We start from the raw sequence: 16,631 nt of genomic DNA on the forward strand, positions 1-16,631 counted from the left end.
TGCTGGCCTATCTCTTATAATCATAAAGAGTATTGTTGCTATTTTTATCCATGATTCTGAATGTAAATAACAATATAAACTACTTTCTAGAAAGAATCAGGGACTTAGGACTCATTCAGCATGATCCAATTCATTCCTTGATCGGTCCCACTTTTCCATTCCACTTTACCATTTTGCTGTGGTGTTCTTGCAGCTGAAAATTGTTGCTTTATTCCATGCTTTTTGTTGAAATATTGTTATTCACTTGATGTGAATTCTTCTCTTTTGTCTAATCAAAGACATTTAATCTTCCTAAGGCTTTTAAATGCCTTAAATTTGTTAAGAGCTTCTATTTTTTTTCTTAAAAAGGCAACTTAAGTCATTCTTGTAGAATTGTCAATTAAAATCACAAAATATCATTTACCTTGCTTGCTCCTTGTTCTTGTTGGCCCACATAGATCTGTATGAATAGGCTCTAGAGGCTCTGTAGTAGGATACTCCTTAGATTTGAACCTTCCTCTAGTTTGCTTTTTGGATTGACATTCTTCACATATCATGTCTGAGGGTTTTGAGAGCTTTAGAATATCTCCCACTGCTTCTTTGTGGCTGATTTTGACAAGGTTGTCAAAATTTAGGTGACCCAACCTCTCTTTATGCCACAATCAACTTTCATTTTGTTGTGACATGCAACACTTATCACTCTTGGCATTATTAAGAATGTAAAGATTATTGCTTACTCTAGTAGCCTCAGAATTAGATCTGCCTTCTTTGCTTATTTCATACTCTTCAGAATGGAAATAGTTTGTCCTTGGTGAAGCATCTGACTCAAATTCAGAAGATTGTGTTTCAGACTTTCATTAAATAATACATTTCTATTGTTCTTTCTTCCATCATCAAGAAGACTGCCTTTTTCTGAAATTTTGGCTGAAGCATTATCACCAAATCGTATTGTACCTACTACCATCATTTGTTTTCTTTGAAGTAAGAAACTTTTGTCACTTATATGCCTTGAGCAGCCACTGTCAATAAACCATACTTCGCCTTCGTTCTGTGTATGCAAGGCAGTTTGAACTATAGAAGCATAAATTGTTTTGGGAAAAATTGGAAAACCAGAGTAAGAATTTTAATATTGAAATCGTTTACAAATCTTGTGTTCATTCAAACAACAACATGAGAATTACAATCTTATTCAAGCGCCTTTTGAGCAACCACACTAGAAACAACATTTGGAAGACCAAGAGTCACAACTTAAAATCCACCTTTTACAATGAGACAAATACAACCAATAGAAGACCAAGAGTCACAACTTAGAATTCCACAAAGATGTCCCTCTTGGGATTTGAACCAGGGTCTCCACAATGAGAACTCATCGCTTCAACCAAGCTAAACCTCTTGGACTAAGCTAATTTGAGAACACTCTTTGGATCAATTTTGTAGAACTTTAAAAGAGAGTAAAAAGATTCTTCTTTTTTATATTAGAGGACTTTTCCACATTATAGATATATTAAGAGCCAATAAAGCATAGAATAACATATACAAAATATTTACAGAATATGCAGAAAATATATGGAATACATATAAAATATTATACAGATTCCAAAATATACAGATTATAGAATATGCAGGCTACAAATTATAGTAAATTGTAATATACATATTATACAGAAGATACATAATATAGATTCTTCTTCTAGAATATATAGAATATACTTAATAGAGAATATGCAGAAATTTTAATACAGATTCTTTATATATATATTTTTATTATTTAATATTGAAGATTTTTATACAAAAAATTTAAAAATTGAAAAAGTGGAGTTTCATTTTTTGTTTGGTTTCAAAACACTTCAAAGATATTTATTGGGCTAGCCTATTTTGGCTTTTGTTTTGACCATAAATTATGCAAAATTGATTAAGCACATAATGTGGTCTAGTCTTATAGTTTACTAGACCAAAATGGGGTGATTACAGTGAAGAGATTGAAAATAGTGGGGTTTCATTTTTGTTTGGGTTCAAAACACTTCAAAGATATTGATTGGGCTGGCCTATTTTGTCTTTTGTTTTGACCATAAATTATGCAAAAGTGATTAAGCGCATAATGTGGTCTAGTCTTATAGTTTACTAGACCAAAATGGGGTGATTACATTGAAGATATTGATATATGTGAGGGTCTAGATAAGAAGGGGTCGCCTACTATACAAATAACATGATTTATAAAAGAATAAGAAGATGCTGACAAATTGATTGGAAAAGGAAAACAAACTGGTTATAATTCTGGAAAGGAAAAAACAATGACATTACCCTTTTAAATAGTTGCAGCCTCCTAACATCCCTTCTTGCATACACCTTTTACAAAGATGACGATGAAGAACTATAAATCCCTGTTGAAGATTGTAGCTGCGATAGAGATCTTTATCTCTGATTTTGCCATTTGTTGAAATAGAGATAATATTGTGTCAACAGTTGGAGAATATATTTATGATAAAAATTTGAGATAATGCTATTTGGAGAGACGTGTCATGCGAAAACTCGTGTTTGGAAACATGAAGAGTCATTTCAATTTATATATGTGATTGCTTAGTGTAATGATATATCACATCAAGTGTAACTCCTCTCCCTTTTGTTGATTACTCAACTAACTTTCGTGTAAGAGCTTATTCATTTTATTGTCGATTCTATGTATCTTCTTGAGAAGTTATTTGTCTATGTATAGAACTTTCGCTAGCCGAATGCAACTGTTCTCAGTTTTGTGTATGATCTTTACATGCGTTTATTGGGCTTGTTTTGCTGATAATGACTGGTGTGTGTTGTTGACCTATGTGCTATCTTTACATTTGTTTTGGAATGCTTGTCTGGGATAATTGTCTTCTCTTCTTTGGATTACTATCAATTATGTTATGATTAACCCTGTGAGATCATTCAAGATTTTATGTCGAGCTACCTTTTTTTCTTTCCTTTTTCTTATTTAAAAGAGTTTTTTTTTCTTGTGTCTATAGCTGATGTCATGTCACCACATTCAACTTTTCGGCATCTAGTGAAAAGTTTCCTATCAAAACTCAAAATATAGCAGTTAGCAGTTCTATTATCTCCGTGTTTATTATTTACTGTTGCGTGATATGTATTCTATCCTCATATTGTGCATGACTTAGAGTTGGTGTCGTGTGTGTGCTGAGATGGTATCATGTGTGTCTCAATGTTTATGCCTATACTTTTGAAGGTGATCATTTCATTTATGGAGCTTAACCATTCACCTTATGGAGCTCAACCATTTGCCTTATGGAGCCATCGATTCTTATATTATTAGTTGGCATGTGTGGTTAGTGATTGTCGATGCTTGATATTTGATCAACTACCTCAGTTTTGGTGGCATCAATTCCCTTTACTTTAATCGTGATCAAAACGTTGGTTGGGGATTTGTCATTTAGTTTGATATTTGTCATTTAGTTTGATGTTTGTAGTGTTGTTCTCTTCAATTAGAGGTTCAAATTCTTGCTCAAGGCACTTGAGACACGATCTATTTGCATTTTGGTCGCAATTTACATATGTGATAGTTTTTGAAGGCCGTGCATACCATAGTTTAAGAAAAGCAACGATTTCACTTGATTGGAGGTGTCTATATATGTGATCAGCATGGTGTTTTGGCTTTACGATTTGTGTGGCCTTTTTTATCACTGTATATTGTATAGACACTTTAATTCTCTTTTGAAGCTTCCCTTAAGTAGGTCGCGATTCATAGTCTTGGGAGAAGTTTCAAGTGAAAGTCCTCATTCCACCCTCAGCGAGTAGGTATGGTGGATCCATCTTTCACAAGTAGACGTGATGGAAATGTATTATTCTCTAGAAGAAGTCTGAAGTGAAAGCCGTCATTCCGCCCTCTATGAGTTGGTTTGGTGTGATGGAACCCTAATTTCTTGTAAAATTTAAGGCATCAATTTGAGCAAAAGCACTAGAAGTCAATTATGTCACAATATGTGATGTATGTGATGAAATATTATCATTAATCAAAAACACTAATGTATATGATTAACAGAGGCTCCCAGGGGTCACATCCAACAAATGCACATATAAGGATATCAAAGACACCACGAAGACTGCATAAATATTATATGTGAGCTATAGAAGACAAAGGCATGAGCAGTAACAATGTGCTATTGATATAAGAAAGATAAAAAATAATAAAATCGACAATGACTTTCAGCAACACAACAGTAATAAGGAGATTATGTTAGGCAAAAGATATGATACATGTATCAGGAGTATGCAACAATCATCATGTTTGGGAGAAAGTAACAATTAACACAAACAACAATGAGCATATTCTTATTTCAAACTTTAAATCAAAAGAAACATCCTAAGTTGTGAAATAATGAACATTGAGTGACTTGCCTTGTGAACAGTGAGGCTATACACAATTTAATATATGAGAGATTGGTTGCGAGGCATGGAGTAAAGGTAGGGGATTTTCTTCATTTCAATGTGCCAAATGCAGATGAATTTACCTTGTGGTACACCGGGAGAGTATCACAACTGAGTATACTGATTCATGCTTAGACCTTGACAGATGACTTCTTGATCCTATGTTCCCTTTTCTAGGATGGTATGTAGCTGTTAAGGGTTGGCCTATTACTAGAGTTCCCAAAGGCCAATAGAGTGTGTAGGAGACTCATATAGGGCATAACGAGCCTAACACGAGCTTTTTTAGGTAGTTTGGACCAGTTGACAATGAGTTCCTAAAATTTAGGAGGAACTCCTAGTTTATTGACAGACATCCTAGAGATGCACACAACATAGGAGATTCATTAGGACTTAGTTTTAGGGTGACATGTCTAGTCTCCTACTTTTTAGGAGCATCACTAGATTTTAGGGGAAGACTGTTGATTTTGGAGTATGCTGCAAATGTATTTGCATTGTCATGCTTGGTATGTGTGTTCCAAGTGCAACGATCTCTGTTTATATTGTGGATGAGATATGGATAGACATGTCCCATGAAGGGACATGTCTATTCATTAATATTTAATTAATATAATAGTTTATTATTTAACTACATGCACACACACACACACACACACATATCCAATTGAAGCTACCAAACATTAACAGAGTGCTCGTTGACTCAGATAGTTTAGGCATCATCAAGAGTTGGGTGGTTTCAATTGTTTTCTAATTTTGAGCTTGTAAAAATGGATCAACAAGATATAGGTGTATCATTTTGACATTAACTATCTCAAGGGAAGAAGAATGTTGCTCATACACTTTCTAAGAGGCTTGGAGTTGCTAGACTTCACTCCTTGAGCAAGCTTTCAGTAGATTAGAAGTCTCAACTTTTAGTTGAGTATAACAAGAATCATTTTGCATGTGAGATTATGGATGGTTTGGTTTAGGATGACAAACGCTCAGTGATTGATATATATTACAAGAACATGATCTATTTGGTATTCATATCAAAACATAAGGAGCTGTTTTTATGAGACATCCATGACACACCACTTGCAAGTCATTTGGGGTACTTCAAGAGATGCAAGTAGGTCATAGAGAGGTTGTCATGGAAGGGCCTCAACGGTGTTGTCTTGCAATATGCATGTGAGTGTGTGACTTTTTACCAGAATAAGCTAGTGCAACGCCCCGCCAAGGGATCCAAAGAATTAACCTAAAGTTTCACTAAGTTTGGTAGCATTTTTTTTTTGAAGCATGAAAGTAACCATTCATAACATAGTAGCGAAAGCAACAACAACATTCAACTGAAAGTAAACATAAACATACATAACAGGTTACATTCTTTAAGGATCCCTTAATGTTGAATCACATCTAATTTAACTATTAATGTTTCCATCTAACATCACATCCTCATGGAATAATAATGATAAATCCAATATACTTTGTTCCAAATGTTCTTTTAGTAAATTACATTTCAGAATGCTCAATCATCCAATGTACATGTCACAGGTATGAAAGGCTTAAAAGAATATACATGTGTGAAAATAAAGTACATCATCATCTTTATTCTAGTCCATGATGCAATAAAGTAAATGTAATCACATGTCATACATGAGACATCATCATAAAAGATATAAACATTCATCATAAAAGTTAACCATATATTATCAAACATAATTGACTAAGTGCATGGTTCCTCCCAACCGTAAATAGCATCATTAGACCATTGTGGGCCTTAGCCATCCCTCCGTGCGTAACATTCCAAATCACCGAAGAGATCACCGATATTAACATAGTAGGAATGTCACTCCTAAATCATACTCCAACATATGCAGAAAGAAATCTAACATGTAGAATAAAGCATAAGATAACATCATGTAACATGTGCAAATCATCAATATAAGGATACGTGTCCACCATCAAAATCAAAGAATGCATCAGCCACGGTGTCTCAAACGGATCTCAAATGGTAAGAATGAAAAAGCACTACCACCCGACCGCGTGTAACCTAAATGGTCCACTCCCACCGCGTTGAGGAGATAATCTCAAGTCCCAAACAGGTTATCAAATCACATAGCACAAATACTCTCTAAGTCCAGGAATCTTAAAAGTATACTAACTCAAAGGTTCCAACACAAACCGACATCTAATCCCAGAGGCACACAAAGACATGTAGGAAACCTACATTGCAAGCGGGAAAGTGTCATCGCATGGATCACGCTAGAGTTACCCTGGTAGTCTCCCTATAGACCTTGGTCCCCTTGTGATCCCTATGCGGCCACTAGTATCCTCTCGTACTGACGAGGCATACTATGGAATGCAAGGTTGCAACCAAGCGTTCTCTCTACTCCCATCCTAGTCTACACTAGCACTTGAGGCATGGACGAGAACAAACAATTATCTTATTAGGTTCATTTAAGTCAGTATTAGGTGTAATGTTTTCACTTATTAAAACAACTTACAATGAGTTACCCTGGCAGCCTCTTAGGGCCCCGACCCCCATTGCAAGCCACTTCTCGACACTACAAGCAGATAACCTACCCTAAGCTTATGGAATCATAAATCACAAAATCACCACAGTCCTATACAAGCGACTGGAAAAATACCAAAAGATAATCCACAATAAGAGTATCAAATCTCCATGAGCAACTGAAAAGCATCCATAGATAATCATGACCACACAGTTCTCTATTGACAACTGAAAATGTCAATTATAATCACTATATCCATTGGTTCTCAACAAGCAACCAAAAAGTATCTCAAAGTAATACTGATCGAGACTCCAAAATGGTCGAGTCAAAACATGTCACAACATGACATCATCAAGATCAAAACAAACACTTTAGTCGCATTAAGGCGACTGGAAAGTAACCCAAGTATAATTGATCGATGACTCAAAAATGGTTAAGTCAAGTATCTCAAATACATACACCTCAGCTTCATACAAGAAGACTGGAAAGCAATAACAATCAGTAAATACAAACATCTCGTAGAGCATACCATCACATTACCATGGTTGGGTTTAGAAAGATCGAGATCAAATAACATCAACATGCCATCACAATCATAACCCCCGAGCCTCTGGTAGACGTCCTATTACTGGTCAACCAACTAGTCAACCCAAGAACCCAAACAAGAAGCATAGAGAAAACACAAAATGCAAGCACATGTTTTGGTTTGCTAAAATTGCATAGTTGAATTAAGTGTGGAGGTCTCAGTTTTCATTTCAAATTTAGATTTCGAGTGGAGAAATTTGTACGTTTTACCTAACCCATGTATTTGTTTGATAGATAAAAGTATTTTCCCCATAACCCATTAAATCTATATTTTAAAATGTTTCTAAGAGTATACAATATTTGAAAAAAAAACACCATCGTGTTCCATTAAGACACGTAGAAAATTCAATGTAAACAAATACAATTCATTTACATTTATCTATCCTTCATTTAAATCCGATTAAATTAGATTAAAACATTATAAAATGATTATTATTAAAAGAAGTAATCTATTAATCAAATTTTATTTAATTAATATATTAATATATTACCAATTATTATTAATTAAAAACTATTATTAAAATCTATATATAATAATAACATATATGTTTTAAATAAACATAATGTTAATATTATATATTAATACAGTTCAATAATACATATCAAACATTATAACTTTAAACAATTATACTAACCCCTTGCATGTACCGTCGAACTGCAATGATTGCAGACCGTACCTTTGAAAATTACATATATTAATAACTTAATAATTTTTTAATTGCGTGATGTATTAAAAATGGAGGCAATCTTTAAATTTTTTTAAAAAATTTTAAAGTGGCATTAATCCATTGTCGGTCCTTTTAAAAGGGTCGTGCGGCCCTGTACCCTATTGCAGGGCCTGTGACAGCGGTATAGGCGACCGCTGGCCGTAAGGCTTAAGATGGAAGGTGGGGGTACGGGGTGGGTAATCCCGCCCCTCCCCAATTAAATTGTTTTGTTTTTATTTAACGTTTTCAAAAATGTTTCTCATATATGTTATTCGGATTTTTAATAATGTTTCTCACTACAATTTTAATAATCAACGTTTCAATGAATATATATATATATATATATATGTGTATATATATACACGCAGAATGTTATCAGACACTACAACATTTTAATAATAAACATATATATATATATATATATATATATATATATATATATATATATATATATATATATATATATATATATATATATATATGTACGCAGATCTGTATATTTAAAAAGAGAACATATACATAGTTTTTAAACAAAAAGGGCTTTCTAATTGTATAAGTTAAAATTTTTTCTTTAAAATAATTGTTTTCTAAATTTACCCATTAATTTCTTTTAAATAGGTTTGTCCATATGCATTTGAAAACCCTAACCCCATAGTTTCCTCAGATCTACGCATATGAGAGTTTCTCAAATAGAATTTAACTACCCATAACAAAATGCATACAACCAAGATATTCAATATATGAAAATCCTCAGAAAGCATTCAGAAGACACGAAGAAGACAGGAAGTGCGAGAAGTGAAAATAACATATGCAAAAATCACGAGTGTCTACCTGGACACTGATGCTAAATCACTTCTCCTCAGAATTTGCAGAGCAAGCTTCTTCCTTCTCCAACGTTCTCGGATCCTCCAAACATGCTCCCCGAGCTTCTAAGAGTGCCTGAATATAAAGAACTCTCAAGAAGCACCTAGAATGTCTTTAGAAACAACCAGAAGGTGTTGACAACTAAGCACGAGTCTTTTCCAACCTTCTAGATGAGTCACAAGGTTGTAGACACCATGTGCTTAATTTGTGCGCTAACTCCTATTTTGTTGACAAATGTGCAATCAAGAGAGGCGCTTACTCCTAGGTAGACTTATAACTTTTATTTTAATTCTTTTTCTCAATTAATTCCCATTTAATTAATTAAAATCAAAATATCTAAAGATTGTGATATTATATTAATCTTCCAAAATAATTAAATCATTAATTAATTTTTTTAATTTAATGACTTAATTAATAGAAATTTCACCATAGACCTCCAAGATAAAATATGAAAACCCATCAAAGAAAAATCCACATAAAATCATTCTAAAGGGTTAAAATCACGAATTTGTCATCCGACACATTCGGAAGGTAAAATATCTCGGATACTTGTCCTATCTTTCTAGGGCAAATGGTTTAAGGGCTTAGGATTTGCAGTTGAGAATTTATCTCCCCTCTCTTCCATTGAGATAGTGCGATAGGGTACGCTCATCTTAGCAATTCAGAGAAGTCGATACCCGGTACCTACAACCTGCATAAAAACCATGCATGTACATACAATATATATATATATATATATATATATATATATATATATATATATATATATATATATATATATATATATATATATATATATATATATATATATATATACACACGCGCTAAGCTAAACAGGCAATGGCAGGAAGTGGTGCATTGTGTAGATCGCGACTAGCTGGTGACTACGACTCTCTTCCTTAACCACATTAGAAATGCCATACAATAAAAGAACAAACACGCACACCATACACATGCGAGTATGGGGTAAGTATCCATAAGAAAACACATGTGATAATAAACCATCTAACTAATCATCATCAATAATTAAAATAATGTAATAAGCATTATGCATACATGAAATGCAGAGTCTAAATAATCACATCATATATCAATTGAATCTGTAACACAATATCTGATAGTCTCAAAACAATGCTACTAACCATCAACACAAAACTAGTCTAATAGAGTTCGACCATGATAACAAAAATGCGACCTAGGGGCAGGCACTACAGCTAGAGCATACTTTCTAAGTAGGCCTTTTGCAGCCATTGCCCATTCTAGAGCAAAAATGGGAGAGTATATCAATGGACTTTATTATATGTCTTTCAAGAGTCTAGGGGAAGGATTGTATTTATGTGTTTGTGGATAGATTGATGAAGCATGTGCACTTCTTTATTGTAGCCGACATTACAATATCTCAGGTGGCAAAGCTATTTTTTCATTACGTGTTTAGACTTTCTTCATGAACTCACCTAATCATTGTCAGTGACCAAGACAATGGATTTGTGAGTATTTTTTGACAAGAGTTGTTTCATTTTGAAGGTACACAGTTGACCCCTAACACTAACTACCACCTTGAGACATATAAACAAACAAATGGAGATAGTTAATAATTGGGTTGAGGATTTACCTATGCAATTATGTTTTGGGTCAGCAGAGAGCATGGGTGTGTTGATTGTATTTGGTCGAGTATTGTAATAATACTACATATGACATGCCTAGTGATATGACTCCCTTCCGAGCTTTATATGGCTGTGATGCATTATCATATGTGGACTCAACGTTAAGTGATAGTAGAGTTCCTAGAGCTCAGGATTGATTGCAGGATGGTTAGGATGTCCTTAAGACACTTGAGGATAATGTTCCGCATGCACAAAATCAACAGATGATGTATGTGGATTGGCATCTGTCCGAGAGGTCATTTGAGGTTGGAGACATGGTCATCTTCTTGCACTTACAACCCGACATGAAGAGCACACTTAAGAGAGTTGTGTTAGAGTTTTGGCAGATATGAGCAATAATCAATATTAAGATAATACAATAACACAGATTTAATAAGCTCATCCAATATTGGGCTACATCCACTAGAGAAACAACAATCCACTTCTTTTATTATCCAGTGTTGAGCAAATTGCAATATGATGATTTCACATTACACAACTGCTTATTTATAAAGCCCCTTTTGAGGTGGTTTACTAGGTCGTCTAACAAAAAGTTAAACCTAACCCTAAATAAATTTCTCGGGGGCTATTGTCCTCAAACCCCTACTTAGGGAACAACAAGGATAAATGACAAGTATACAACACTTGCCTGTTCAAGCGCCACATAACAGCAAAGTGGGGCAAACAAACTTAAGCCTTGGTTTTATGGCCCATATAGAGTATTGAGGAGGATCACAAAGCTAGCATATGAGCTTGAATTACCACTTGAGAGCAAAATATATAATGTCTTTCATATGTTGTTTCTTCACTCGAGTTGCTTTCATTGGATGAGGAGGGCAGGTTGATCTTGATTCCTGCTGAGATTCTAGATTATGAGGGAGAGGAGGTTGAGCAAAGTGATTAGAGAGTAGTTGGTTTGTTGGAGGGACTTGCCCTTGGAGAATGTCACGTGGGAAGGAGAGACTATATTGTAGCATCCAGCTTTGCAATTGCATGTAGGCATGCAACTCCCAGAAGATAGGATTGTAATGCCCCTTAGACCGTTCATTAGATGGCAAAGGGTTGACCTATTGCTTGAGTACCTATAGGTCAGCAATATGGATAGGGGACCCTTTCAAAGGTTTGTGGAGCTACGCAAAAGCTTTATGAGCCACTTTGGGTAGTTTGAGACAGTCTCCTAAATTTAAGCTGGGATTCCTATTTTTGGGGGTTTATTCGGAGTTGGCCGAAGCACATAAGGGGACCTTTGAGATCAATTTGGAGATCTTGGTTGCATTTCCTATTTTTCAGGGAGGATTCCTAACTTTTTGGCGGGGACTGTCAGTTCGCTACAACATTCAAGAATCATCCTTGGACTGGTTTATGAATAAATTGAGAATAATTAAATAATTTCCAAAGTTTGATTTAAATAAAATAGTAATAAAAAGGTTTAATCATGTCACTTTATAATTTAAACAAAGTATTATAAAATAACACCTTGGCTCTCTTTCCCAGGTTAAAGGATAAGTTGTTTGTAAAAAGTGGTTTCTTTTCCCATGTGAATAATACCCCAAGGGGATCAATTCATTAGAGGATTGATTATTTTAGGAAAGTTTATGAAATGAAATAATGGGAGAAACCCTAAATGGTTCAACTTCAATCTGTTTGGAGAGGAGAAAATTCAATTCATAGTGATCAGAATTGCAGATCAGGAAGTTGGCATCAGGTTTTATACATTTCATTCATTTCTACCTTAGCCATACAGCTACAGGCAGAGATTATATTCATTCCCAGCTGGGCGAGTCTTGGTTAGCAGTGGTTGGCATAGAACTTCAGATTTTTCCTTGGAGGCATCAGTATTGGAGACAAAACAAGAAATCAGAATTTGTATGACAAATCATTATACCTCATCTGCTGTTTTACAGATCTGATCCATACGGTTGGGGTGCTGGTATGTAGAGTTCAATTTTGAGAAATAAAGAATCAGAAAATAATTAGTATGAAGTTATTGATTTATTGGTTAATTCATTTCCTTTCAGCACTAATTATCAGACTCAGCATTAGTTATCAGATTTGTGTGTTTGCAATCAGCAGTATAAAAAATTACAAAAAAGTCAGAAAACAACAAAAACAAAAACACTAAAAATTAGACAATTTTTTCCTAAATGCTGGTCAAAGTCAATAAAAAACCAAAACCATCAGAAATTTACCTTAGACTCTAGTTGGGGATCTTTCGATGCTTCTATGCATGTCTCTGAATTTATGAAGTCCCTAAATATAAAAGCTAGGAAACATTTGACGTGGCAATTTCAGTGTGACCAGTTTGTTTTGGATATGCAGATAATAGAATCAGATATTCAGCCTGGCGAACTATGTACCAGACGGGAATATGCCCGTTGGCTTGTTTCTGCAAATTCTGTATTTGCAAGGTACAGCAAGAATTTTACTGTTTATAATTAAGGGGAATGTGCAAAGCTTGGTGGTTTCCAGGAGACTTATGTGATCCTCAAAATATTTCATCTGCAGAAATCCAAGTGAATTGGTGTTTCCTTCAGCATACAGTGAAGGTGTTACTGTACTTGCATTTGATGACATAGCACCAGAAGATCCTGATTTTCCTTACATTCAAGGTTTCTTGTGTTTTGTTTTTCTCTGTTATATCAGATAAGGTAGTTAGTGTTCTGATTACAGGCATCAATAGTAAATTTAAATGGGCACACAGAATTAACATTCACTTCAAAGGAAACTTTTGACTGATCCAGGTCTAGCAGAAGCAGGGATCATATATAGCAAGTTATCTTTCAAAAACTTAACTTTTAACAAGGACCACACAAAGCAGAGTCATAACTGGACCATGTTTTACCCTGAGAAGTAAAGTATAATTTTACTAAGCTTTCTCGTTTCCATTTCAAAGGTTGTTTAGATAAGCTATGAAATCAGATACATTTCTCCTTTTACAAATTTTCTACTTCTGTTTCTGTGCAGTCATTTATTGCGAGTGGACCTTTTGACCTGGAAAATGTTTGCAGAACACAAGCATCTACCAGAAGTTAATAGTACGGTATGGCTACTTTTAGCATGCAGAGTTATAAAAAGATGAAACATGCACATTCTTTTAGCATTTTTTAATCAAAAGCAATTAACCTATTGTCAACAGAAAATTTTAAAAATGACCTGTTTGCAGTCCAGACATTAGAGAGGAAGCCAGGATTTTTGGATGCTAAGCAAATTTCTATAGATTCACTGCCTGCTGTTTATATGGACACCTTGGCTGGAAATAAAAGTGTAATGGCAAAAGCATTTGGTATGCCTTGTTACAAAGTGATGGTTTGAACTGTTAAATTGCCAAACATTCGAGTGATTGCTGCTTTAACATTATCTTTGTGTTGACATTGAATGTTTCTGTCCAGGATATAGCAGACGATTCCAGCCAGACAAGCCTGTTACTAAAGGGCAGGCACTGATTGCTATCACAAGTGGAAAAGTGGCTGCTATGGTCTCAGAGGAATTGTCTAGAGTTGAAGCTGAGAATCTAGCGAAGAAAGCGGTTATGAAAGAAATTTTATCAGAGATGGTAACAAGAGAGGAGATAAAAACCTTCTGGGATAAAGAGCTGGGTCAGGCAAAACAACAGAGAATAGAAGCAGAGAAAATTTTGGACTCAACAGTGTCTACACTAAATAGAGAGAAAGTGAAGGTTAGGAGTAAACTACCTTCACTCATTAGTGCCGAAGCAGTTTTAGAACTTCAACATCAACATGCATCAAAACTGACGCAGGCGGCTTTTGAAATACAAAAGTCTTTGTTAGAAGAGGAACAGCATACTCAGATTGAGGAGGAGGAACTTGAAAAACTTAAGAAAGAGTCTCAAGCTGAAATTGAAGCCTTGTCTGTTGGAAAATCTTTAGTAGAAACAGAGAGAAAGGCTCTAATTCTTTCCAGGTGAGCTTATGATATTTCTTGCAGAAGTTGAGACTATTAAATTAATATTATGGTCATGATGGTAATGCAATTATTGTTTCTGTAGACCATTTTAACATATCGACCTTCTTTCATAAATTTTGATATTTTCCCTGAGAACAGGTTGTATGTAGAGGATGAAATGAAGAAAATTCAAGAACAGACTGAAATCTTGAAAGAAGCTGTGAGCAGATGGAAGTATACTTCTTCTACATGCTCTTGCTGGTGTCACCAACAGGATGGGACCAAAGATGTACCAGAGGAAAAGGGGAAATCTTCTCACGCAAGTTCCCATGAGTTTGTGCCTTGTAATAAACATGGGGTGTGCAATTTTTTTGAGCAAATCACTGTAAAATCGATTGGAGGTTTCGAGGATGGAGCTCAAGATCTTCAAGATGTTATATTTTTTAATTTAAACAAAAAATCAAACTAGGGGTCTAGATTATTGTCATTAATGTCTACCCATGCCAATCTTTGAGAGGTGGAGATAGTTCTGCCTTACCTAGAATGTAATGGGGCAATCTCTTGTCGGTTCCATTCTTATTCCAGTTTCTCAAAAACTGGTGAACATTTTGAATTTTGAGTTTTAAATCTTTGCATTGATTATGTGAGAATATGTGTTGTATCAAAATCCTGTTTTATAAGCTTAGAAATTTAATTGTGAGCCAATGAATCAAAGATTCTTCTGTACTTTTCATAAACATTGGATAATTGTATTGAGAGTTTGATACATTTCTGCCTAATAAGATGATAGTTTTTTAATACAGGACCTCCAAGGCTGTATTCATACAACAGCTATCCTTTTGCATCTTTTGGTAAGCATGTTAAATGGAAGGCTCTACTGTTTGGGGAAGAAATAAATCCTTCATATCCAATTTTAGAATAAATTGGTTATAAATATTGTATCTTTGATTTTGCCTAGGATAAGCATCTCAATATGGATGTTGTCTGAAGTTGGTACAAAATGTTAGAAATCAACAGCGACAAATGATACCTATTTGTAAGTAATAGTATGGAATGAGAAAAGAGTCCGTTCAAATCACTTGTAATCCTCTTAACAGCAAGCCTCTGGATGAGTAGCGCCTGTTCCTACTTGCTGGAGATAGCGCACATACCGCAGAGTCTCATGTTAAACAGATGACTGGACTTTGGTATATTCTCTGTACAAACATATAGAATTCTTATGTGAAAATAAAGAGACTGCTACATGTACAGATGCATCTTTTTCATGTCAAAACATATAGTATTCAAACAGTCAGTATAATCAATATTCAGTTATATGGAGGCGGAGATGGTAAACATTGGAATGCTGAATATTTCAACATACGACATTATAATCAAAATCTAATTTTTATTATGGAAACAGTTTATTATCAGGGAGTCTGCCATCGTTAAATACACGTCATTCATAGCTCAAAATGAATAAATTGTTAGACATACATATGCATCATTTTCATGTCAAAGCATACATGTTCTAGTGACTGAAGAGTACCTAACCTCAGCAGACTGAAAACAATTGCTTTATTACAGAATTACAAAACCCTTCATATAAGAGTATGTTATGTACAGCTGAAATTCATCCCATTCATTCACATTATTAGAAAATGATTTGACCTATAATACCATACAATAAAGCTTTTCTGATATACTTTCTTATGTCAGAGTAACAACTCTGCATTCACAACTACTCTTCCTGAAACCACAAGTTCATCATGGCTATTAAAAAGTAATTGAGAAAAAGAGACCGGTGGATAGAAATCTGAAACAAAACCACTTCATCAGGCTGTTCAGGTTGGCTATTCGCATCTGCCCTCCAAAGCCCGCAGTACTTTCTCATCAGGGCTGTCCATCATACCCTTTCTCATTTGCTTCTTAAAAATTCAATCAACCAACTTATCTAACTTCGTCATCATACGATGCATTCATTTATTTCAATTGTAACCTGTGGCCTACACAATGGAGATGAACATTTCGTATTGATCTCTCTTATTTTTTTTCTCCATAAGCTA

General features: G+C 34.7%; 1 protein-coding gene across 1 annotated transcript in view; it reads left to right on the forward strand.

The window, feature by feature from the left end:
• The window catches only part of LOC149572688 (uncharacterized), a 72,603-nt gene extending 57,219 nt beyond the window's left edge, over positions 1 to 15,384 (forward strand). The window contains exons 5-11 of the mRNA XM_089813772.1: positions 13,003 to 13,091; positions 13,189 to 13,292; positions 13,425 to 13,533; positions 13,648 to 13,723; positions 13,852 to 13,966; positions 14,073 to 14,604; positions 14,746 to 15,384. Of these exons, the coding sequence (XP_089669898.1) occupies positions 13,003 to 13,091; positions 13,189 to 13,292; positions 13,425 to 13,533; positions 13,648 to 13,723; positions 13,852 to 13,966; positions 14,073 to 14,604; positions 14,746 to 15,055 (1,335 nt within the window). The 3' untranslated portion in view covers positions 15,056 to 15,384. The remainder of the gene's footprint in view (positions 1 to 13,002; positions 13,092 to 13,188; positions 13,293 to 13,424; positions 13,534 to 13,647; positions 13,724 to 13,851; positions 13,967 to 14,072; positions 14,605 to 14,745) is intronic.
• The last annotated feature ends 1,247 nt before the right edge of the window (positions 15,385 to 16,631 follow it).

This window comes from Cupressus sempervirens, chromosome 2 (genome assembly GCF_028749045.1).
Source record: "Cupressus sempervirens isolate cs-2001-9-10 chromosome 2, ASM2874904v1, whole genome shotgun sequence".
NCBI classification, from domain to species: Eukaryota; Viridiplantae; Streptophyta; class Pinopsida; order Cupressales; family Cupressaceae; genus Cupressus; species Cupressus sempervirens.